Raw genomic sequence first — 24,347 nt, 5'->3', positions numbered from 1 at the left:
TTTAGAACAAACTATTGGTGAGTTTTCCAAACGATATTTTCCACGAATTATCCTGAGTACTCTCTCTCTCTCTCTCTCTCTCTCTCTCTATATATATATATATATATATATATATATATATATATATATATATATATATATATTCCATTTGCAAATATGCCTCTCCCCCAAACTCAGAACTCTGGCTTCGTCCCTGTTGCCAAACATTATTTAAGAAAAAGGGACTACCCACCCTTATTTGAAAATATAAACTAACAGCTCGACAAAGAAGTGTGATCTGTTACAACAGAGCTATTCATTTTTCTTTTAATATTTGGACCCCAGGTATCCATATTTGATTTGGTTTGGAGTATAGCATCCCTTTCAGCCCCGAGGCTATATAAGACCCGGTCCTTACCTTAACGTAAGATCTAAACTACATGAGCGCCCGCCGGCGGATCTTCCATGTCAGCTCGCTGATTAAAAAGGATCCGCTCCTACATATATATATCAGCATTAAAACATATTTGTCTCCCCGAGGAGTAAACTTCGCCCGCTTTCTTACCATATCTAGTACGAAAAGTTACAACATGCTACGTGAATCAGTCTTCAGTTGCCACTGCACTGTTTTAGCCAATCAAACGTATGATATTGCATGATGTCAGGTAGTAAACGTCATAGTTTTATACAGCTTGCGATTATTCGTGGATAAGTTAATCCTTCTCACAAACTATTGGTGTAAAGATGTAAGATTCTTACCCAAAGATAAAAATAATCAACGGATTATCATATCCGATCTTAATCATCGGTTTCTGCGACCCAGCATGAGAATGTTATTTACTGTTTTATTCTTAATTTGCTATATTTTCTTGAAGTTGTCTCTTAGTTTTGCAACTTCTTTGCAATGTTCGTTTACTTCGTCTTCTTTTTTTAATCCCCAAAATACACAGTTCATTCTTTTTTGTCATACAACACAATATGTTCCTTCCATCGTATGAATCTGCTTATTAAGGACACATCCATACTTAGTCTGTATGTTGTCTAGTAGTTTTAACTTGCTACTTTTCTATTTCCATTGAATTCACCTCCATATACATTATTCGAATTTCTTTATCCATTTTATTGTCACCTTTACGTTTATTCTATATTTCCCCGTTTTTTATTTCCCTTTGAAGTTGAAATTTCTCGTATCATCTTACATTCTTCATTATATTTCTCCCACACTTTTCTTTCCCTAGTTTTCCAAAGTTTCTTCAGTAACCCATACTTCTTAGCTGTTCTGCCTTCCTAATATCGTACCTTTGCTCACAAAGCTCAGAATGTTTCCACAACTAACTAGTTTAGGTACCTACTTTCTGTGGTCTAACTGATATAGCTTCGAGATTTGAAATTAATCTATTGTTGCTTCCCTATCTTTATAAAATTTTCAGTATCTAACATGTCTCCTAAACTTCTTCGTAGATATACTTTAGAAGGATTCCACCTCATTCAGCATATGATTGTGATAGATTTTGTTGTATCACAGACGCCGATAAAAGAAGGCAGAACATAAACGGGAATGTTAACATGTGCAGAAATGCTAATATTTGGGATTGCGTTGATAGATTGAAATAATCGTACGGTTTCCATAGCCTTCTTTTATATACTCAACTGGTAACTTTGGTATCTTTGACGTGTACAAGTATTTTAGTTCAAATATAAGGAAATAAATAATAAAACTTATTACATGGTGGCCCAAAAAGAAAGTAGATTTATTTTACTTAGAGTGTAAGCTGGATGATAATTTTGGAAAGAAGGGCAGAAACAGTGATTCAGGGCCAGTAATACTCGATTAATGATAAACTATCGTCTTTCGCGACACAAATTGAAAAATGTTATATATGTAATAGCTTTGTATCATGTACATACAGAAGAAATAAACAATATAGAGGCAATAATACTGTTAGATGGATCTTTTTAATTAGTGCTGCATACACAAACTACAATTCAAAAAAAAATCTTTAGTTAATTGTACTATATTATTAAACTCATAAAAAGAAAGGCATATGAGAATGCAGATGGGTTTACTACACATAAAATGGCTTGACTTACATTCCCAACGCGAAAACTTTTACTGAGTTTGGTTCAAAACGCTACAGTTCCCGTTTTACATATTGTATACAAGATCGCAATATTCTCTCATCATCAAATTATTTACGCCATTTTCTAATAAGTTCTGTCATTATTCATTACTACGACTATTAAATAAGCATTATTTTATAGAAATATAAGAATATCATATCCCAATAGCTCTCTTTTATGCAGATATCTTGTTCACGTATTATGATAATGAGCAATGAACGATTCGCTTCATTATGACAGCCCCTCGTGACTCTATGGTTACCGTAGGTGCCTTTGGCACGGTAGATTCAGATTCCGTATTAGTTCATGTAGTTCGGATCCTATAGCCTTCGTACTGACGGGGACTCTAAACTAAAATCAATCAACCATGAAATCGTTTCTCTTCAATTTTAATATTGTTATATATAGCCTGTCTTGAGTTAAGTTGAGTTGATTTCGAGCTTAATGTCTCTTTCAGCAGCAAGGCTATATGAGACGGGACCTACTGATTAACGTGGAATCCGAACCACATGAGCTCCCGGAATCAAACCCGAGTCTCCCACGACATGTTATTTATATTCACAACTGATAATTCGATTGCTACGTTTGTACTCAAATAATGTTTTGTGTAGTTATATAGTGTAAACTGTACGATATTCATTCAAGAGAAAAAGTAAAACTATAAATTCTTGAAGTGTGCGAGTTTAGTTGATGGTTTCAGTCTTCCTTGTCTTCTTTTGTTCTGCTTTTATTTGCTTTTTTTAATTTTTGTATAGTAGTATCTTTTATTTTAAGTTTGATGTGGATTTTAATTTCTGACACGTCATCCTGTTCGCACTGACGAAGAAAATGTATCAGTGATCCATAAAAGCTAGGTGCATTGAATCCCTTGAATCAGTCTGGAGTTCTACAAGTAACGGCTTTGTCACCATTACTATACAATCTTTAAGTTGCCGGTTTTCTGGTTGTTCCAGCTACTGTAAAATTCTTTCAGTATACAGACGACAGCGCATTTTTGTCCTCTGTCAAAACTATTCATCAACTCGATCTGGAGTTACAAGATGCTATAAATGCCTTTGTCTATTGGTGCTGTCAATGGCGCCTGAGAATAAATCCGACGGTGTTGTGTTCCTTACTCCGAAATACCGTCCTCATATATATCGCAAGAGCAGTCTCTTGAATCTCACAGTTCAAAATGTATCACTGAAAGTTTTTTGCACTATCAAATATCTTGGCTTTACTTTCGATTACAGTCTCACTTGGTCAGAACATCTGCAATATACTTCCAAAAGGGTGAATGGTCGTTTGAATTTGCTGAAGGGTCTTGCTGAAATCACTTAGGAGTTCTCTGCCAGTACTTTTCCGAACAATTATACATTTTTCTCCTTCCTATATTCGTGTACAGTTTCATAGTCTGATTGTCTGCATCGCCATCACAGTATGAAACACCTACGCACTCTTGAACACTATCCCTTGCGCATCGCTTTTCGTATTAAGTTGCTCAGTTCAACTTGAGATCTTTATCCCTGCCTTACACTTCCACACATCCTATATAATATGGAAACACTTCGCTCAAAATATACTACCCACTGCACACCAATCACCCACTTCTATAGCACATTTTTGGACACTACTCCCGGAGTCTCTTACCCTCTGCTGTTCTCACCCCTCCGCTTTCTACTTTTTACTTTGTACCTCTACACTGTCCCTTCAGACAATCTGACAGCCTATATTACGAAACATACTCTTCAGATGCTCATCTACCTCAGTCTAGCCATTATATACACCGTAGTCCCGATCGTTCCACCAAGGCACCCTTGTCTTTATTGGTGCATAGTGCCGCCCCTAGGTGAGATGATAACGCACATTTCTTACACTGACAGAATCTAAATGTTGTGATGTGGTTTGCCCTTCATTCCTCCTTTCATTCAGCCTTGTAGCTTCAATCCATCTCACTAGCAAACTATAAATACTGCACCCACCCAATGATTATGGCTAAAGTTAATAATCGACTCTCTCGAGACAAAGGGGCGTATCTCATTTCCTTCCAGGAGACAAGGTTAAACCTTTTCTGATTATTTATTCTATCATCTTCTTTTAAAATTTTGTTTGATATCCTTCGTGTCAGGTATGGAACTTACGAGAGCAAATTAAATTTTTACAGAACACGATAAAATAAACTTATGATAACATCTTTAAACTTGACTCCTGGAAAAGATGAAAAAATTAGATTCGCCCCTTTGTCTAAAGAGGGACGCAATGAACTAGAAATTTATTATAGATAAAGGTAATTTACTTTTAATGTCCATGCCCCATCTATTACTTGCTCTTTGAAAACAATAATATTTCTATGTCTCTTTCGCTACAGAGGGTGTGAACCTCTCCAGGTAGTAGTCAGCATTGTTTAGCCGCCAAAGAAATCTTTTGTACAGTCTTTAGTTGTGACAGCCTTCGCAAACGTTTTTTGAATGGAAAAAGGAAAAGATTAGCCAATATTTGGATACTATTACCAATGATAGCTTCAACAATGATTAACCTTCAAGTTAGACAAAGGTACCAATAGTAATTAGGATTTAAGAACAATAAATAAACTATTAAACGTATATATTGTTAAACACATATATAAATAAAATCTTATTTTATCTTTTCAAGGACACACTAATTTTTGATAATGATTACATGAACAACAGTATGGACTTCACATATGACAAAGGAAGATACTCAACTTTGCCACAGCTTATGAAAGAATCAAATTTAAGAACTGTGTTAGTGTTATACCCATTCATTCTTACTACTGTACCAGATTATGCAACGCACCAAACTGCCTTAAAAAACAATGTATATGTTGTTTGGGCAAATAATTCATTAATACCAGATGGAAATAAGTTAGACGACATTATGTTCGGAGCTGTAAGTATTGAAAGTCTTTTTGCACATGTTTAAGTTATAGGTTGGTACACCTTAGTACTGAATTTATACCAGAAAACGTATTTTTCGCGTGCTGAAATTTTTCATTTACTGCTTTGCATAAGTAATATTTTCACAACAATTTTATAATAAAATTATAGAAAGTTTTAAAAGAAGCTACAATAAGGACAATTGACAGGTAAAACATAATAGTTTTACCAACATATAGCAAGGCTGCTAACTATGAATAATTCTATGAATAAGTATAAAAACGTAACTATAGGCATTTTTAATGAAATTACATATGATTTAGAGTTTTATTCTGTTGTAATAATATTCTACCTTTATTAGTTCTTATACTTTTATACTTAACTATGGCTATTTATTATCTTTTCAAAATCAATTGTACTTTTATGTTGAGGTAATTAGCGGTTTTGTCCTTATGTGAGCTGTTATATCTGAAAATTGCAATATCAAGAAGTATAGATCAATGACCAAAGGGGTGATAACCCCCCTACGGAATTTTGCCACTATATTAGGAATGTTCCTTAGGGTTCTTAGAATCACAAAATAGTTGTTGGTCAACATATAGACCCTAAGTGCATCAACTGGGTCCTGGGGCTCTTAACCCTTAACCACCTGTGTATGTTTGCGAACATCGATAAGATGACCGCAGATCACACTGTTAGTGCAACACTGGAACAGTTATACCTAGATCGATTTGCAAGATTGTAGGCTTTCAGTTTATGTAATGAACGGAACATTTCTGTGTACAAAGGAAAACTAATTTGGAGATATTTATGTAAATTTACCTTTAAAACGTCCATTCTCGCGATTCTTTTAGTTATTATGTGGCAACACTGTGAACTAGGTGAATAATAAAAGGTATTTGTGTGTTTTATTTTATGTTCAACTGAAACTGAAAACATTTTGAACTATGAAACACCAACAGAGGAAATATGTTATATATATATATATATATATATATAGTTTTCAAAGACTTTATAACAATAGATTTTCATGGAAGTACGAGTATAACTTAGTGTCAATGTTCCGACCGTCAGTGCAACACTGGAACAAGTTATATCTCGATCGATTTCTAAGTGTGTAGGCTTTCAGTTTACGTAACGAACGAGACATTTCTGCATAAAAAGGAAGAATAATTGAGGGATATTTAAGAAAATTTCGCTAAAAAAGTCCCTTCTCGCGATTCTTTTAGTTATTACGTGGCAACACTGTAAACTAGGTGAATAATAAAATGCATTTAGTTGTCCTATTTTATGTTCAACTTAAACTTTCGTCTTGATCCATCAAAGAGCAGCAAAGGAAATGTCTTAATAGGGTTCGTAGTAATTGATTTTCATGGAACAACGAGTATGACTTTGTGTCAATATTCCGATTTATTTCTCTATAGAACACAAGCGATACAAATTATTTTAGCTGATTTTCTCAGTCCTTACATTATGACAGGTTCCCAGAACGGAGAAATCCCCCAGGAAGGTTTTATGGTTTGTTGGTCTATGGTTAATAGAAAATATTTCAAAGTAATATTTTTACTGTTGTACGGTTACATTATGTACTTTTGAAAATACTTGTTGTTTTCGTATTCTACAATGATTACACTTCCAAACATGTCTGCTGGTATGTGAAGTTATCAAGCAACTCTGGAGGTTATTGAGTAGGGCATGTATTCTTATTACATGTGTACACCGATAATCACACTTAATATAGTATGTAATATGTAGCTTTTTAACTGCCATAATATTAAAGAATTTGTTATATTCTTTGTGTTCTTTTCTGTCTGTAAGTTGATAATAGCAGCACATTTGCCCTGAAATCCACGTATTCTCCATTATTCTGGAGAAGATTGACAAAAAAAAAAAAAAAAAAAAGCCAGTCGGACAGACGACAAGTGCAACAAGAAAAGGGATTACTGTTGTGAAAAATTCTGTGTAATACACTATGCATAAAACGAAACTGACATGAGGACAACTAATTAAAAAAAGGAAAACTTCTATAAAAACTCTCAGGTCAAAGAACTGCGACAAGCGACTGACACTGCGAAACTGCACCGCTTATAATGAATTTTCATCCAAATTCCTACAGAATAAGACACAAGTACGGTCTATTGCTAGGACTACCAAAGTTTCACAAAATTACCACAAATGCTAAGTCAGTCTCCTGAATGATGAGTGGCGGAAAATTGTACACTATTAGTTGATAATTCACCACCTTTGGAGCATACTGCTATACGACAGTAAGTAGGAGACATTCCGTTTAGCGAGGAGCAGTGAGTATTTTGCCAGTAATAGAGCTAAAATGGGGATCACGAAAAAAGGGAAAGGGTGTTTCATGGGAAATTCTAGTGACATGTGTCACTGGAATAGCTGAACGTGTCATTAAAGCAACACCTATTCGATAGGAAGATGAATCACTACTGTTACAGATTCAAGAATTGGATATCATAGTAGGCGAAATGAGGTATCAGAACTTGTACCAGATCTTCGAGCTGAAATTGTTCATGGAAAAATCATACCTAAGGATAAATTCATTGAAGGCTCACTGTGCAGGCATGTCAGTAACTGTTTTGGTTATTGAAACAGATTTACTGTTGCTGCGAGCTGCTCTTAATCACTAGAAACACGTGTAAGTTCCTTGGTGGCCGCCCACAGCGGGAATGCTACATCCAAGAGCCCAGATTTACCTCATCACTAATGCAGTTTATGTTTACACTTTTAACTGGAAGTGATACGCAAATCCTCGGAAATTATCACATCAAAAGGGGAACAACACACATGAATCTTTTAAGACTGATGGCTAGAGGTCATCACCGCTTTCGTCAGCACAATCATACATTGCTGTTTCTAATTCAAATATTTGCGAATATGAAGATGAGTGGCCCGTACTGTTGAGCAAAGTTATTAATTCTATTATGTTTCTGAGATATCTGACTGTTATACCTAGGAGCGTCTGTTTTGACATCAATCACCTGAAACAGCTGAACAAACATCTTGCGTTAAATATTTGGCGACACGGTTTTTCCGTAGACTTGGGCCTGTATTACTTGCAGGTGAAAGGATAGATATAAACTAAAAAAAAAAAAAAAAAAAAAAAAAAAAAAAAAAAAAAGATAGAGAGAGTGAGAGACAGAGAGAGATGACGTAAGTCTAAGCTTTTGGAATGTAGCAACTTTGCCGTGGGCATCCATGAAAGAACTGACGCTTGTCGATGTTGATTAATAAAAGCTCACAGTAACAATAAAGCTGCTTCAGTAACCGAAACACTTAGGCGTGCTATACACTACGAGATCAATCCTAGGAAATATCTTAGGATTTATCTTCGGAAAAATGTTATGACATATCTTATAGGAAATCCTACCCTTTTAGTGCCATACACGTGAAGAGTTTTCCTGTCTGACCGAATGACGTTTATCAACATTGTGAGATAGTTCTATTTAATAAAAGTACAAAGTTGAAGAATTACTATGCTAACCACACTGCACATCCCACTGATATTAATATCAGGCGCTATATTGTTAAATTGGATACCTCTAAAAAGAGAAAAAAGAAAAGAAGCATAAAAATCAGAATGGTGCTGGTATACTTTTGGCGCACCACATTTTAGGAGATTTACGAGTAAAATTTAATACTTTGTCTGAAAAGACATATTTATAAGGAACAAATTTCTGCAAGCAACATAATTAAATACAAAGTAATGCACCTGTATTTTATGTTTGCAACTGTAGTTTGTAGGGTTAGTATAAAATCATTATAAATGTTTTAACGACGGTTAAAATAGGTGAGACAATGTTTAACAGAAAGGGTCCAGCTATTTTTTCTAAGAAATGCTACAATTTCGGTAGTTTATATTCACATTAGTTTAGTTTAGGTTGGTTCAGGTTAGTTACGGTTATGTTACGTTAGATTATATTAGTATATGGGTCCAACACAATTTTCAAAAAGTGATAGAATTTCGCTTACTTCTATTAATATTAGGTTAGTTTAAGCTAGTTAACTTCATTAGGTTAGATTTAGTTAGGTTGTGTTAGGTCTAAGTACTTACATCTTCCATTTCTCCTGTAAATTTTGTATGTTCTGCTTACTTCTGGACCCCTTCTGCGAAACTTTTACGTAAGTGAGTGCATATGAAAGTTGACCGGTGATACTATTTTCCACCACCGGTGTAATTCTGCATAGTTTACAGAAGCTATAATTTATGTTTACGAGTGGAGCGCTACTACCACGATACCAGGACAAGTGCTATTCAAACTCTTATCATTGCCAAAACCCACTCGTTTTCACTACATCAACTGACGCGCCTGCTTCCTTCGCTCGCACCCCCTCACTGACGCTCGGAACCCCGCTTAACCCTGCTCTGGCTCGGTTAAATAGCATTCGTACTTTCTAGAAACAACCTAGCACAACTTGGTTTGCGTTTTTTGCACTATAGTTTTTATACTATATATATATCTTGACCCCGTATTTGTACGCAAATTGTAAAAGAATTGTAGTTTATCAACAATTGCTTTTGTTGGTTCCCTTCAGGGATTTTATCTATGCTATGTAAGATATTTTCATGTCGGTCAACGCAAATCATTTAGGAAATAGTGACAAATTATAATTTTTCAACAATTATTTCGAGTAGTACATCTAAAGTAAACCTGCACGATCAGAAGATACCTCATCATTTGTGTTTTCATTTGTTTTGTTTTCACTTTCTCTCACCTGATGTCGCTTAAATCGAAATCTTACGAATTTTCTTTCCGAAATAGAGCGTGCTCTAAACAAGAGAAATCTCATAGGATCGTTCAGAACACAGGAAATGACATGGGATCTGTTGCCATACACGTTGAGATTTTGACTCTAGGATAAATCGTAAGAGATTTCCTAGGATCTATCTTATAGTGTATAGCCGGCCTTACTGACATACCTACACAGACTGCGCCCTCAACGAACAATTTCAGCTTGACGATACAAGTTCTGGTCCCTCATTTCGGCTGCTATGATATCCATTTCTTGAATAACAGTAGTGATTCATCTTCCTATCGGTGTTCCTTTAATGACACGTTCAGCTATTCTAGTGACACACGTCACTAGAATTTCCCATAAAGCACCCCTCCCTTTCTTCGTGATCCCCATTTTAGCTCTATTTCTGGTAAAATGCGCACTGCTGCTCGTTAAACAGGTGTACATACTGTTGTATAGCAGAGTGATATACGCTCCAAATATGATGAATTATACACTAAGAGTGTACAATTTTCCGCCACTCATGGTCCAAAAGACTGACTTAGCACAAAGTAATCCCTTTTCTTCTTGCAATTGTCGTCTGTCCGACTTTTTTTTTCAATCTTCTTCAGAATAATTTAGAATACGTGGATTTTAGGGCGAACGTGCTGCTATTATCAACTTACAGACAGAAAAGAACACAAAGAATATAACAAATTCTTTAATATTATGGCAGTTAAATAGCTACATATTACATACTATATTAAGTGCGATTATCGGTGTTCACATGTAATAAGAATACATTCCCTACTCAATAACCTCCAGAGTTGCTTGATAACCAGAGTTGCCTGATACCAGCAGACATGTTTGGAAGTGTAACCATTGAAGAATACAAAAACAACAAGCATTTTCAAAAGTACATAATGTAACCGTACAACAGTATGTAACGCCCCCCATATTATCCTAGTAAAATTGTAAATATTAGTAAAGTTCACAAGGTACAACTTGTAAGAAAAACACATTTGGCAACCCTGAAAAAGCATCATGCTCGCGGTAGCGCGCAAGGAACTCTGGGTACTACACAGCAAAATGTCCGATCTTTAAGATGTACTTAAGTCGGCTTGTCAACTAATTACGGTCATATCTTAGTTTAAAGTGCACATCGAAGCATTTACAGTGAGTTTAAGATTTATACAACTATGTGGAACGTCTTACAGAATTTGGTTAGTTGTGATTGAAGTAGTTTGGAAGAATAATAGGTTGTATTGGGGTACATCATTTTCTTTTGTTCCACTACGTGGATCAGTGAATGTGTGTAACCTGTCGTATCGATGCACAGTGGTTTTACAGAAGCATATTCTCTTATTGGTTATTTTATTAGCACTGCAACTTTTCATGATATCTGTTGGAACTCATAATTCGCATTTTTCTAGTGAATTTCAAGGCTTTATCATGTGCATCTAAACTCCAGTCGGTGGCCCCCAACCCGATGACACGATCAACCTAAAACGCAATGGCTAAATTATCCGGCATGCCTTCACATCAATCTTCCATCTCCTCTTCTCCCATGGTAAAAACTCAATGGTCATTTTGCCAGAATAACCTGAATAGTCTTGTCATGAAGACTGTACCTACAGTGCAGTGTTGGGTAAGTTACTTGTAAAAATGTAACGCGTTACAAGTTACTTTAGGGCCATTCCACGCGAAAGTGAGCCTGAACCCAAATTTTCGAAAACTGTCAAAACCAATGCATTTTTACGTATATATGAAGTAAATAGAACGAAATTTACTTTTTCACAAAGAAAAACTTATTTATACTTAGAATTCACGTAAAATTTTAAGTCTAAGTTGTGAATTTGTAACATGTCAGCTGCGAGGAATTTTTTTATTCTTGTAATCGGCAACATTTTACGGTATATTGTGCATGTTTGGCTGAAGTAACTCCGAGCTATTCAAGATGCTTCTTTTTGCTACAAGCTGCAGTTGAAAAAGTGTTTACAGGATAAAAATTGTTTATAATATCATTAAAGATATAAACGTCAACTTGAGTGTCCTGCCCGTGACAGAAAACTACCAAAAGTTAATGTACTGAATTACTAAATTTGAGAATGTGGTTCGTACTTAGTAGAAGTAACAATTTGCACGTGTACTTCACACGTACCAAATTTTGGACTAATGCTAATAATATATTTCGATTTATTTCAATTTGAAAACTTGTCCTGCCCGTGACAGTGGGCATGCCACTGGTGCGATAGTTTGTGTACATTGGTTATTTATGATAGAAAATGATTCCATGTGCACTAAAATAAAGTTTTCTAAGCATGAACATTTTTTACTTAAATAGAGGATTATCTATTACTGTCAGTATGATGTTTTAACTTAAAATAAGTTTCATATAAATATTATCATTAGCGTCACCTTTTTGTTCGTTTCAAGGGAGAAGTGGATGGGATTGGAGTACGTACAAAAAGGCCAGTATGGAACTTTGTGAAACAAAATAAAGTAATTGTAGAATGTGCTGCTGATTTCGTAGTAGCTTTAAGCTCTTCGTTTCAAAATATATCGGTTTTACTACTAAAGTACGGGACAAGAATAAACGACCAAAAATGCCATTAGTTTTAATGGTATTTTTGGTCGTTTATTCTTGTCCCGTACTTTATCATCAACAGAAATTGAAAGGAAAAAGACGCTTTGAATAAAAGACGGGAAAATGCTCTAGTCAATTGAATGTCTCCAATCAAAACAGTTTTTCCCTGCAATTTGACAATTTGGTAGTTCGTCGAACTTTTAAATCAAAGCTTCATCCGTGTAAAATCTTTAAATTTCTAACATACTTTTATTCAGATTCTGAAAATGATGATTTCGAAAGCCATGAAGCTATCCTGAGGGACGACTTAGGTGTGCATGTTAACAAGGCTTGTGTTAGGCCAGCTGTTGAAGATATAACACAAGGAACATTTTTGTTGATTGAATTTTTCTCTAGTGGACAGAAGAAGAGAACATAAACATGCAACCAACGCACAAAGCCCAGTGGAAGAGGACGAAAAAGTCAACGAAATTCGTATGAAGACCGTAAGCGATTTCGGTAAAAATTTTCAAGACTGTTGAAGATGTGTCTTACGTGCATTTCGATCAAATAATACATGTGATACCAGCAGTGCCGTGCCGTGAGGGGAAGGGGCGAGCGGGGTGATGGCCCCGGGCGTCAAAGTAAGGGGGCGCAAAATTCAGGAAGAAAAAATAAAAGATATATATAAAATGGAAGGAGAAAAGTATTAAAAAGTGCTCAAAATCAAGGAAAAGCAGGGTTTATTTTTGAAAATTTTCTTACGCGTCGCGCCAACCATGGTGACGCTTTGGTCTGTCTTTGGTCTGGTCTGTCGACCTCACTCATATTTACGGGGCGCCGTCGCGACGCGTCGTATACTCTCGCCCCGGGCGCTGATTTTCCACGGCACGGGCACTTATTTTATATACTGTTAGACAGTGTTTGGTACGAATTTCCCTACAAGGTTGGTGTAAATGGGCAAATAAAGCCATTTCCTAAAGTGTAGGTGGTGAGAATTAAGTGTACGACATATTATTATTTTTATGTGATAAAAGCGAGCCTCAAGTAAAGTAAATAGAATTAGTTGTGTACAATACTATAACAGAACAGCAGAAATTGACTTATTTTCTATTTTATTTCATTTTTGAAATCATTCTTATTGAGATTTTGTGTGTTGATTCACACGGTGTCCTGCCCGTGACAATCATGTGTCCTGCCCGTGACACAGTAAAGTTTAGTTTATTTATCAATATAAATGTTTGGCAAATTTCTCTTATGTGAAGTTTGTTTTAAAATTTCATCATTTATACATTTCCGTTTAAATAAAAACATTTTGAGCTAAGAATTCACAGAGTTTTGTAACATTCACTTGGTGTGTGGAAAGTCACTTCTCTTTTTTGTCCCCGCCCGTGACAGACGTTCAGGGATTAATATTTTTTACTCCAAATGGAAAAAAATACTGAAAATATCAGCTACATATACTCCTAAGTCTGTACTGCTCATATATCATACAATTAGCAGAATTTATGTTGTACTTTTAGAAATATACAACTTTAAAGCATCAAAAATGTAGTGTAAATGTCCTGCCCGTGACGATGGAATGGCCCTTTACTTTTTCTTAAAATGTAAAGCGTTAGTAACGCGTTACTTGCCCCCAAAAAAGTAACTGTTACTTTACTTCGAAAGTAACGCGTTACTAACGCGTTACTTTTAGGTCCGAAACTTTAAAAATGTGAAAAAATATGACTTCAATTTTCCTTACTACTATTACTACCGCTATTATTATTATTATTATTATTATTATTATTATTATTATTATTATTATTATTATTATTATTATTATTATTATTGCACGTTCTGAATCGCTTTATGTAAATGCAAGGACAAAGTTTTACTTGATATATGAACATTTTCATATAATGTAACATTGATAAAATGCCATACTTCGTTACTCGTAGGGATGGACACGAGTTTGTTTTCTTTGAGACGCGATTCGACTAGAAACAGACATCTTTGAGCTGGACCCGAGAACTCGACTCAAAAAATTTCCTCCAACTCGACTTGAATAGGGGTCGAGTTTCGAGTCGACTACAGCCAAATCTGGTGTGTAGTTTCGAGTACATTATTCAAGTATATTACATAGACAGTATAATTATTATCAATCACACTACTACTACTACAACTTATTATTATTATTATTATTATTATTATTATTATTATTATTATTATTATTATTATTATTATTATTATTATTATTATTATTATTACTATTATTATTATTAATTATAACAACACTGTATATAAAAAGAAAGATAGGCGGTTTGTATTTGAATACTAAAAAACTAGTTGATTGCCAACCTTGGTAGTCGTGAAGTCTAGGAGTCAAGGACATTGCTCACGAACTTCTGAATTTGGGTTGAGGGTCTAGATTGAGTATTCGGGGTCGAGCCAAACATTGTTAAAACTTATAGGGTACTGGCCAAATATCTTCAAAACTGCTCGGCCCGGGTTTAGAATTGTCAACGGCTCGAGCAGCTCGGCTGACAGCTCATTCACTATTGACCCGAACGGAGAAGTAAGACGAGCCAACAGCTCACCCAACCGACTCTGCTCAGTTGAGCCGAACCGAGCAAATGGCTCATCCCTACCAAGGTAGTTCGAGCCTATGGTTCACCTCAAGTAGAGCCATCTTCTCAGTTGAGCCGAGCCGAGCTGAGCTTCTTATAAAAAATCTCTTGTGGTCTCGCTATCGAGACGAGACGAGATGCGAGCAGTGTGCCCTCTCGTTAACAACATTAAAAGTATTCCATATTGTTGTTTAGCTTACATTTCTCATGGCTTTCGTTTTCCAGTGTAATCAGGCCTTGATTTCAAGACGACTTAAAACTAACGAGCCATTTATTAAACTCGACTGGACTCGAAACTCGACGCGAAGAACTAAATCGGCTCGGAATTCGACTCGAGGATATTACCCTTGACTTGACTTGAAACTCGACTTGAATTCGAGTTGAGTCGAATTTTAGCTCCCTATGCGTTAGAAAAATATTGGTTGCTTATTATTATTCTGCTAAACTAATTATATAATAATAACAATGTTATGTAAAATTAAAAATAAAGAATATAGAGAAACATTACACTACTCTATAATCAACGGGACTCTAGGATAAGGAAAATCATCTGAAAGAACTCCAATATTACATACCATCAGCAGCATCAGCAAATATTACATTACATACAACACCAATATTACATTCTAGGCCCGATGAGTAATAAAATAGGCCTGCTCATCAGAACAAAGTTTATTCATATTAACCCATTACTGTAAATCGTTATTTATGTCACCCTAGTTGTTGATAAATATTTTCCGCCGGGGCACTTCAGACACTTTACTTTTAAATTCTGTCCACCATCATCCTCAGCTCTTAAGAAAAAAGTATTCTTTCAAATGTTCGAACGGTAAAATATTTTCGTTCTCCATCTTTATAAAAAGAACACCAATCAAAGTAAAATAGACTACCGGTATCATTGCTCTCCTAGTTCACTCACTGAATGTATTGATTTGGAGATGTCAAAATCTACGACAAAATCTTCCAGGTGCTTGCAATCAGTACACGTGATTTCCCTAAGGCTGTCCTCATCTTCAAAAAACCGCAAGTGGCACTACGAACTTACCTCTTTCTCTGTGTGTCTGTGACTGTCGGTCACTGACATACGTAGTTCATGCTCGATTGTTTCATTCTGAGAAATTCACTTACAGGAAAGAAACATTTGTTTCCGAAAAAAAAAATACATATATTGTAGTTACTCATCCGAAATGTAACGCAAAAAAGTAACGCAAACTAGGTACGTTACTTAAAAATTTGTAACGCGTTACCGTTACAGTTACTTTGGAAAAAATGTAACGCGTTACTAGGAAACGTTACTTAAAAAGTAACGCGTTACAAGTAACGCGTTACTTGCGTTACGTTACTTCCCAACACTGCTACAGTAAATAAACTAGACTGCTCTATCAGCCTTAGTGTTGCCATTTTCCTGTTGGCTTAGAACTGCTTCTCCCACAGCAGCAAATTATCATGCAACCGCATGAGTGGAGTGGAGTTTCTCTTATATGTGTGTAAAGTGAAAGTAAGAATGAAGTAAGGAATACCTAGATTGAGAGACTGCATCCAGCCCGGAGTGTATATAGTTCTCCACATCCAGGATTTTATGTATGTATTTCCTGCTACCCGTTTTGTATCCTGATTGTGATTTGGGTTTTTCTACATGTGCCTAATAGGAACATTAAACTACAAGAACCCAATGTATAACTGCAGCGTTACCAGAGTTATCTTGTAAAGTTCGGAATATTGGTAGTGCATCATCTTTTTCCTGCCCTGACAAGGTTCTTCTCAATGAGAGTTTTGCTCATCGAATCTTCCAGAAACCGTTTATTTTCATGAAAATTCGAAGTTCACCAGTGATTCTGTCACCTGTTTAGTCTTTTGTAGCAAGTAAATGAGTGATACCTGAGTGCATGTGTTTAGTGAGCATTATTTTGTTCTCTTAGAAGTGTTGTTTATCTTGCCATCATGTGTAATTTTTAGTGTGAAAATGAAGCATACTTCGTTAATGTTTATACACCAGGGTAAGTACCCAATGTCTGCAGAAGCCTACCCTCGCAGTAGGCCAGTCGCTCCGCTTCGCACGGATACTATAATTAATTCACTGACATTTTCAGTGATCTCTATGGTGTGTATTGTTTGTGTCCATTTGATGACCTATATACATATGTAAGGTACTAATGTATCGTTATTGCAGATGGTTGTGTCTATTAAGCTTGTGAGGTCAACGCTTCACGATTGCACTAGGCGTGAAATAGTACAAAGAATCCTCATTTGTCCCGTAATTCATTACTTTTAAGTTAGGAGTGTATGTCAATCATTAAAGTTTGTGTCTCCTCCTAGCACAGGTTAGTGTTTCATTTGTCCGCTTGTTTTGTTGTCGGCTGGTTCATAGCTGATTCAATTCACTGGGTGAAGTTATTTTGATCTCTCTCAAGTTCCTTTTACTTAATCTCTCCGCAGGGTATCCTAGCCACATTCCCGAATCACTAATGGAGTGCAAAATATTATAGAGATTACATGGGATTTTGTCTTATTTTTAACTTGCAATGTTATTTCAATTTACCTTATGCGTTTGTTGTCTACGTCTCCGAGTTTCACAATCAGCACGTGTCTGACATTACCAAAGCATGATGTCTTTTTCAATAATATAAATTCAATTTGTCCACTTGTATTGAGTAACAGTTATATATTATGTCCAATAATTATATAGATAATCATATGTCCACCCGACTAGTCGTGGTTCCTAACTAAAAGAGTACTCAAGCTAGCTTCTATAAATGTATATTAGAATAATAGTGATTTAATCAATACAATCAGAGTGTATTACTATTTTATTTGTGTTCCACTTACGCATTTGTATTATCCAATCAGCGTGTTTGGTGTTCTTATTAACCAGCATAGTTCTGTTTCGTTCATGAACATGCATAATTAATAATGATATCAATTTTCATGTTATTTTGGGTAAGTGAATGGTATAATCTTACTTCTACACATACGTTTGTTTACTAAATGATTTATATGCTAAGTGATATAGTTAAATAAAAATCATAACTCCTAGTAATCCCATTCTTTACTTTTAGAGAAGCCAAACCTAACAAAAGTATTATTGATTGTTGGAGTTTTAGTTTATTGGTAAATATAAAGATTACAACACAAGAAAAGGGCTGCTCTCTGTATTATACAGGCAGCAGTCTCGCTCAGGTTGGATTCGTTAGTCGTTGCTTTTAATTTCAGTTCGTTTTTGATTTAGTCAATTTCTCTGATTTTTCTTTTCATGTCAATTTTTTTTCCTGTGTTCTTATTAGTTCACAGGTGACGATCCCCTTTCATTTAATCATTAACTCGGTGCTCCGGCACTGGGCGTTGAACTTAGCCGTGGCCTCCCAGGGATTAGGGCCCTCTGGGGCGCTACAACTAAAAATATTACTTTGAAATATTTTCTATTAACCATAGACCAACAAACCATAAAACCTTCCTGAGGGATTTCTCCGTTCTGGGAATCTATCATAATGTAAGGACTGAGAAAATCAGCTAAAATAATTTGTATCACTTGTGTTCTATAGAGAAATAAATCGGAATATTGACACAAAGTCATACTCGTACTTCCATGAAAATTTATTATTATGAACTCTGTTAAAACTATTTAAAAAAATGCTTCCTCTGCTGCTCTTTGATGGATCAAGGTGAAATTTTCCATGAAAATCAATTACTATGAACCCTATTAAGACATTTCCTTTGCTGCTCTTTGATGGATCAAGACGAAAGTTTAAGTTGAACATAAAATAGGACAGCTAAATGCATTTTATTATTCACCTAGTTTACAGTGTTGCCACGTAATAACTAAAAGAATCGCGAGAAGGGACTTTTTTAGCGAAATTTTCTTAAATATCCCTCAATTATTCTTCCTTTCTATGGAGAAATGTCTCGTTCGTTACGTAAACTGAAAGCCTTACACACTTAGAAATCGATCGAGATATAACTTGTTCCAGTGTTGCACTGACGGTCGGAACATTGACACAAAGTCATACTTGTACTTCCATGAAAATCTATTATTATGAACTCTGTGAAAACTATATATAAAAAAAACATGCTTCCTCTGCTGCTCTTTGATGGATCAAGGTGAAATTTTCAGTATCAGTTGAACATAAAATAGAACACAAAAATACATTTTATTATTCACGTAGTTTACAGTGTTGCCACGTAATAACTAAAAGAATCGAAAGAATGGACGTTTTAAAGGAAAATTTACTTAAATATCTCCAAATTAGTTTTCCTTTGTACACAGAAATGTTCCGTTCATTACGTAAACTGAAAGCCTACAATCTTACAAATCGATCTAGATATAACTTGTCTGATCTACGGTTATCCTATCGATGTCTTTAAATATACATAGGTTGTTAAGGGTTGAGAGCACCAGGACTCATTTGTTGCACTTATATGTTGACCAACAACTATTTTATGATTCTAAGGACCCTAAGGAACATTTCTAATATAGTGGGAAAAGTTCCCTAGGAGGGAGTTATCACTCGCTTGGCCCTTGGTCTAGTATGTGTGTGTGGTGGTGTCATATTTATACAAAAGATTCGTTAGATTAATCTTTACAAGGCTAGTAAGTAACGTGTTACTTCAGTTTTGGCGGATGAAAGTATGTTTCATTGTTTATGCAGTGCAACTTGTTTGATTTAAATATCCCTGTTAGCAAGGAAGTTACAACCAATCGAAAGGAAAAAACATTGTAATTCCAGCTTAAAGGGCTCCGCCACGGAGAATTTAAAGCCCTGCGAGCTCCGTCTTGTAAAGGTTAATATACAGTAATGGCCACAACTCGAATACCGTGCAACACATTTAAACTTGATAGGTCCACATTACGTGTCGTATTGCAATCATTCTCTCTATATTATGTATGAATGATAATGCATCAAGTAGGAGTTCGATTTATTCATGAAGAATCACCTGCCAGGCTGCTATCATTGTCACTGTCTGCTGAAGGGAAACAAACGTGATGCCGAGTGTATCCCATACATGTTCAGTGACTGACATCTCAGGTGACCGTGTAGGTCAGTAAGCAGCGGTATCAGTCATTTCTCACGAAAATCTTGTGAGAGTAGTTTTGAATTAATTGTGATTAAATGTAGTTACCAACGGTGCTTTCTATATTATACCTACAATCGGCTACTGTGACGTTCGAAAATGCATGATAACAAATTTTGTTCATCACAATAGTGTCTAATGCAGGTAGTGTAGGGCAGGTTGAAACGGGGCTTCTCCGGAAACTCGACTATATGCCTCCTTTGAAATGTTCACCTTGTTGGTCAAAATAATACAAAACCCTATTAATCCAGTGGTTAAGATAGCACTCCAAACTTTAATTCTTGATAGATTATCTTTTTTTCTAAAACAACATGTGGTTCAACACAACTAAAATACACAAAAATATGGGAATAGATTTATCTATTGAGTTTGGAATTCTTTCCTCTAACCATCAGACTCTATCAAGAAGGGTCTCATCTTTATTGGCTTTAGTTATAAAAAGTTCTCAAAATTCTAATTGTCTATCTTTATCTACATCATGCAAACTTTAGAGAGCAAGTGGGATATGGAGTTTCACCTATAAACTTATTATAAAATGAAAGTTTTATTAAAATTGATATGCCATGAGTTCATTGCTATGTATTTTCAAGCTGTTTACAAAAGTATTATCAATGTAAAAAGGAAATTACGTAGATTAGGATTATTCGTCACTCATTCAAAGGCTGACATCAATAGAAACAATAAAATAATAATTATATTTATTTTAGTTAATTTATAATATAGTTTTGCTATATTACAATTGCTTTAACAATAAGAGTTAACTATATAGTTACTCTTTTAACAAAATCCTTTTGACTAACATAATTCATTCAATTATTTGTTAAACTTTCAGTGGCATAATGGAGAAGTAGCTTTTCCTGACTGGTTCAAAACGCAAACAACTGCTTGGTGGGAAACAGAAATCAGTAACTTCTATCAAGATTTACCATTCGATGGATTGTGGCTGGTAAGGTTTAGTTATGTATACCAGAATGGAATAAGTTTGTCCCTAATTTTTCTAGATCCATCTGTAGATTTCGCTAGAAATCAATATTTTAATTAGGTAAATAAAATTCTAAGCAAAGTACATCATTAAATACATTTAAAATAGTATGTTCTCAACTATAATACATTATTCATGATTTCATTTATTTGAATCAAATTTGCATGCTAAAATATGAATTTTTAAGTCAAAATATTATTATTAATAGTAGTAGTATTACTTTTAGAAAAATGTAGAAAGTGTAACTTTTATTCCTCTGTTGTCTCTTGAGGTTCCTATCTTAATGTTTCAAAACAATTCATTTCTAATTGTTACAAAAGCAGTATTAAAGTTTTCAATGTAAGAATATGTAGAAACAAATGCTTTGACGTAAAATAGCCAATATTTTTCAACGAGTATCTAAGTCTTGAGATGTTTGTTTACAAATAAAGTATTACGTCAAATATCGTCTGACATTCTGCTTAGTAAAGATAAATGTTTTGAAAAATTTCTACTTTTCTTGACGTCTCAACCATAGATTAAGGTTGAAAGGTTTAACTCAAGACGTGCGAGTGGAATATTATGTTGACACAAAGTATGTTTATGCAATTTTTACTAAAACTTACATAAAAATGACTTGCAATCTATCTATGTACGTATATTCAAATTGAATTATCTTGACGGAAACTGAGAACTCACAAGAGACATCACCCAAGTATCCGGCTCCGATTTCAATGATTTTTTTGTCTTGTAGAGGACATGTATGCATTATTTGTGATGACAGAAATTTTGTCATGGTGCATGATTTCTATATTTTATAATTTTTAAGAGTTGTGATGTGGTTATTAGAGATTACTGCAGAAGTGTCTTACTACTCTTTGTAAACGGAGTGTTAATGAAAAAAGTGAAGAACAACCATGTGGACACATATAAGGCCTAGAGGTAAGTCGTATGGTAGTTATGATCTTGACGGCAGCGATCTTGAAATCCACTATTGTGAATTAAGGTCAAGTTTCTTAAATAGGAATAGGGTAATATGATACAGAATTTCGGGCTAGAATTTAAATTTTAAAAAACAATGGTGAAGTTAGTTTTAAGATATGCACATTTGGGAAAACGTTACAGGCATATTAATTATTTATACTTACTATGTGCGTTAGTTCCTTACGTCCGCTTCTAATCCGCGTATTAATGATAAGTGGATAAAAGCTTCATTAATACATATTATTCCTAGCGGGAAGTGGTACTTTAAGGGTAACCTTGACGACAGCCATTTTGAAATCTGCCATTCTGAACTAAAATGAAGTTTTGCAAAATGAAAACTATAGCATGTGACACCTCATTTTAATAGCAAATTTTCCAAAAAAAAAAAAAAAAAAAAAGCCAATGATAAGCTTATTGTTCTATAGTTAACCAGTGTGAATTTAGGACTGCTTCTAATGTGAACCAAACGTCCATTATTCGTTCTTTCTAATTCGAAACACTCCTAATTTTCACCGCATGTTTGAAGATTCCACCTGGCACTTTGCAGTTGTTACCATGGCTCATGTTTTCTAAATTTATTACATTTTTTAAGAGTTGCGATTTGTCAGTTCATGAATAGTGTTGGGAAAATCATCGAGCAATCTTTCTGAATTTTGAAGACTTGCAATGTAATTATTTATTTCAAATCAGAATACATTAGAAGCCTATGTACCAATGTGACGTAAAGAAATACAAATGAAATTATAACAAATTGTTGTTATATGATGACAAAATTATCAGGAAATGTGGCGGACATGTTGCACAAACGGCAAACAATATAATATGTTTAATAAATACAACTTTAAAGGAACAGCAGCAATGATAAAAAAATATCAAAGATGGATAAGTATTCCCAACACGCTGTTTGTAGCATGACCATAATTTGAAAACAGTTAACTTCTTCACGTCTTTCAAGCCTTCTCATGTTCACGTCTCATAAGACTTCTCACGCATTCTGGTTTGAAATAAATAATTACATTGCAAGTCTTCAAAATTCAGAAAGATTGCCGGATGCTTATCCCAACACTATTCATGAACCGACAAATCGTAACTCTTAAAAAATGTAATAAATTTAGAAAACATGAGCCATGGCAACAATTGCAAAGTGCCAATTGGAATCTTCAAATATGCGGTGAAAATCAGGAGTGTTGCGAATTCGAAAGAACAAATAATGGACGTTTGGTGCACATTAAAATCAGTCCTAAATTCATACTGATTAACTATAGAACAACAATAAGCATACCATTCGCTTTTTTTTTTTTGTGGAAAATTTGCTATTAAAATGAGGTGTCACATGCTATGGTTTTCATTTTGCAAAACTTCACTTTGATTCAAAATGGCGGATTTCAAGATGGCTGCCGTTAAGGTTATCCTTACCGTATCACTTCCCTCTAGGAATATGTATTAAAGAAGCTTTTATCCTCTTATTATCATTAACCCATATACACTCAAATTATATTTTCCCGTAAATTTTGTGAAATTTACCATATTGAGTCTATACTAGTACAGAAGAAATGTTATAAATGAATTTTCGTAAAATAATAGTAATGAAATAATAGTAAGTACACCCTGCACGTTATACCAGAACACTTAAAGGCAAATATAATACTTGAATCAATCGTTTCAGCTGATGTTCAAGCGCCTATTGTTTGTGGAATATGTCGAAGTACTTGTCACGCAGGGTCACTTTGCACCTTTTCGTTATTTGCGAGTTGCATAACGCACACATCATTTTTTTTTAAATTTCTGTACCTATCATGGGCTGTTCCTTATCACATTGCACTTCAGTAGACATTCTGATGTAGGAGTTTTGGCTCATCCTACACTAGACTTTTGGGTTTCCTTACTTCTACATCAAAGAAAGTGCTACACATCTTCTAAATTTTAGGAAATCTATTAGTTTTTCACTGTATCTTTGCTGCATTATCAATCCACAAATAAACAAAGACAACCACCACTTCTTACTTCTTATATTGGTTCTGTATGACGCTTTGTTTCGGTCCATCAGGTCAGTACCTCCCATATATTCATTATATTTGCCAATAATAGGCGGTTGTGAAGTTTTGATCTTCCTCTTAGCTGTTCAATTCCTCTGGACTTCTTTCACTTGCGCCACGCATTCGCAATTCGATATTGCAGACACCACTCCATTGTCTTTCGAACGATAAATCACAAAACAGTCTTTACACGTTTGGAAGTCAAAAGAACTTCTCTCCTCTTTTCATAACACATTTGCAGGCTTCAGAGGGCTTTCTTCTATTCAGGGACTTCTGACTGTCCCGGTCAAGTCTGTACCACGTTCTATAAAGTTATCTACAATTTTAATAGAGGAAAAAGTTGTCAGCAAGTTCGTGATTACTGACGCCGTCTCGTGGCTACGTGTCTACAAATTTCGTAAGTACTGGTACTCC

The 24,347-nt window shown here is 35.0% G+C and overlaps 1 protein-coding gene across 1 annotated transcript in view; it reads left to right on the top strand.

Moving 5' to 3' along the window:
- Positions 1-24,347, top strand: part of LOC145672639 (sucrase-isomaltase, intestinal-like) — an 89,204-nt gene that overhangs the window by 20,720 nt on the left and 44,137 nt on the right. The window contains exons 5-8 of the mRNA XM_081741800.1: positions 4,732-4,989; positions 7,409-7,556; positions 12,694-12,782; positions 20,785-20,898. Of these exons, the coding sequence (XP_081597926.1) occupies positions 4,732-4,989; positions 7,409-7,556; positions 12,694-12,782; positions 20,785-20,898 (609 nt within the window). The remainder of the gene's footprint in view (positions 1-4,731; positions 4,990-7,408; positions 7,557-12,693; positions 12,783-20,784; positions 20,899-24,347) is intronic.

Source organism: Thermobia domestica, chromosome 16 (assembly GCF_964235325.1).
Source record: "Thermobia domestica chromosome 16, izTheDome1.hap1.1, whole genome shotgun sequence".
In the NCBI taxonomy this organism is placed as follows: domain Eukaryota; kingdom Metazoa; phylum Arthropoda; class Insecta; order Zygentoma; family Lepismatidae; genus Thermobia; species Thermobia domestica.
Note: the sequence above shows the minus strand (reverse complement) of the source record. Positions and strands in the feature narration are given on the sequence as shown.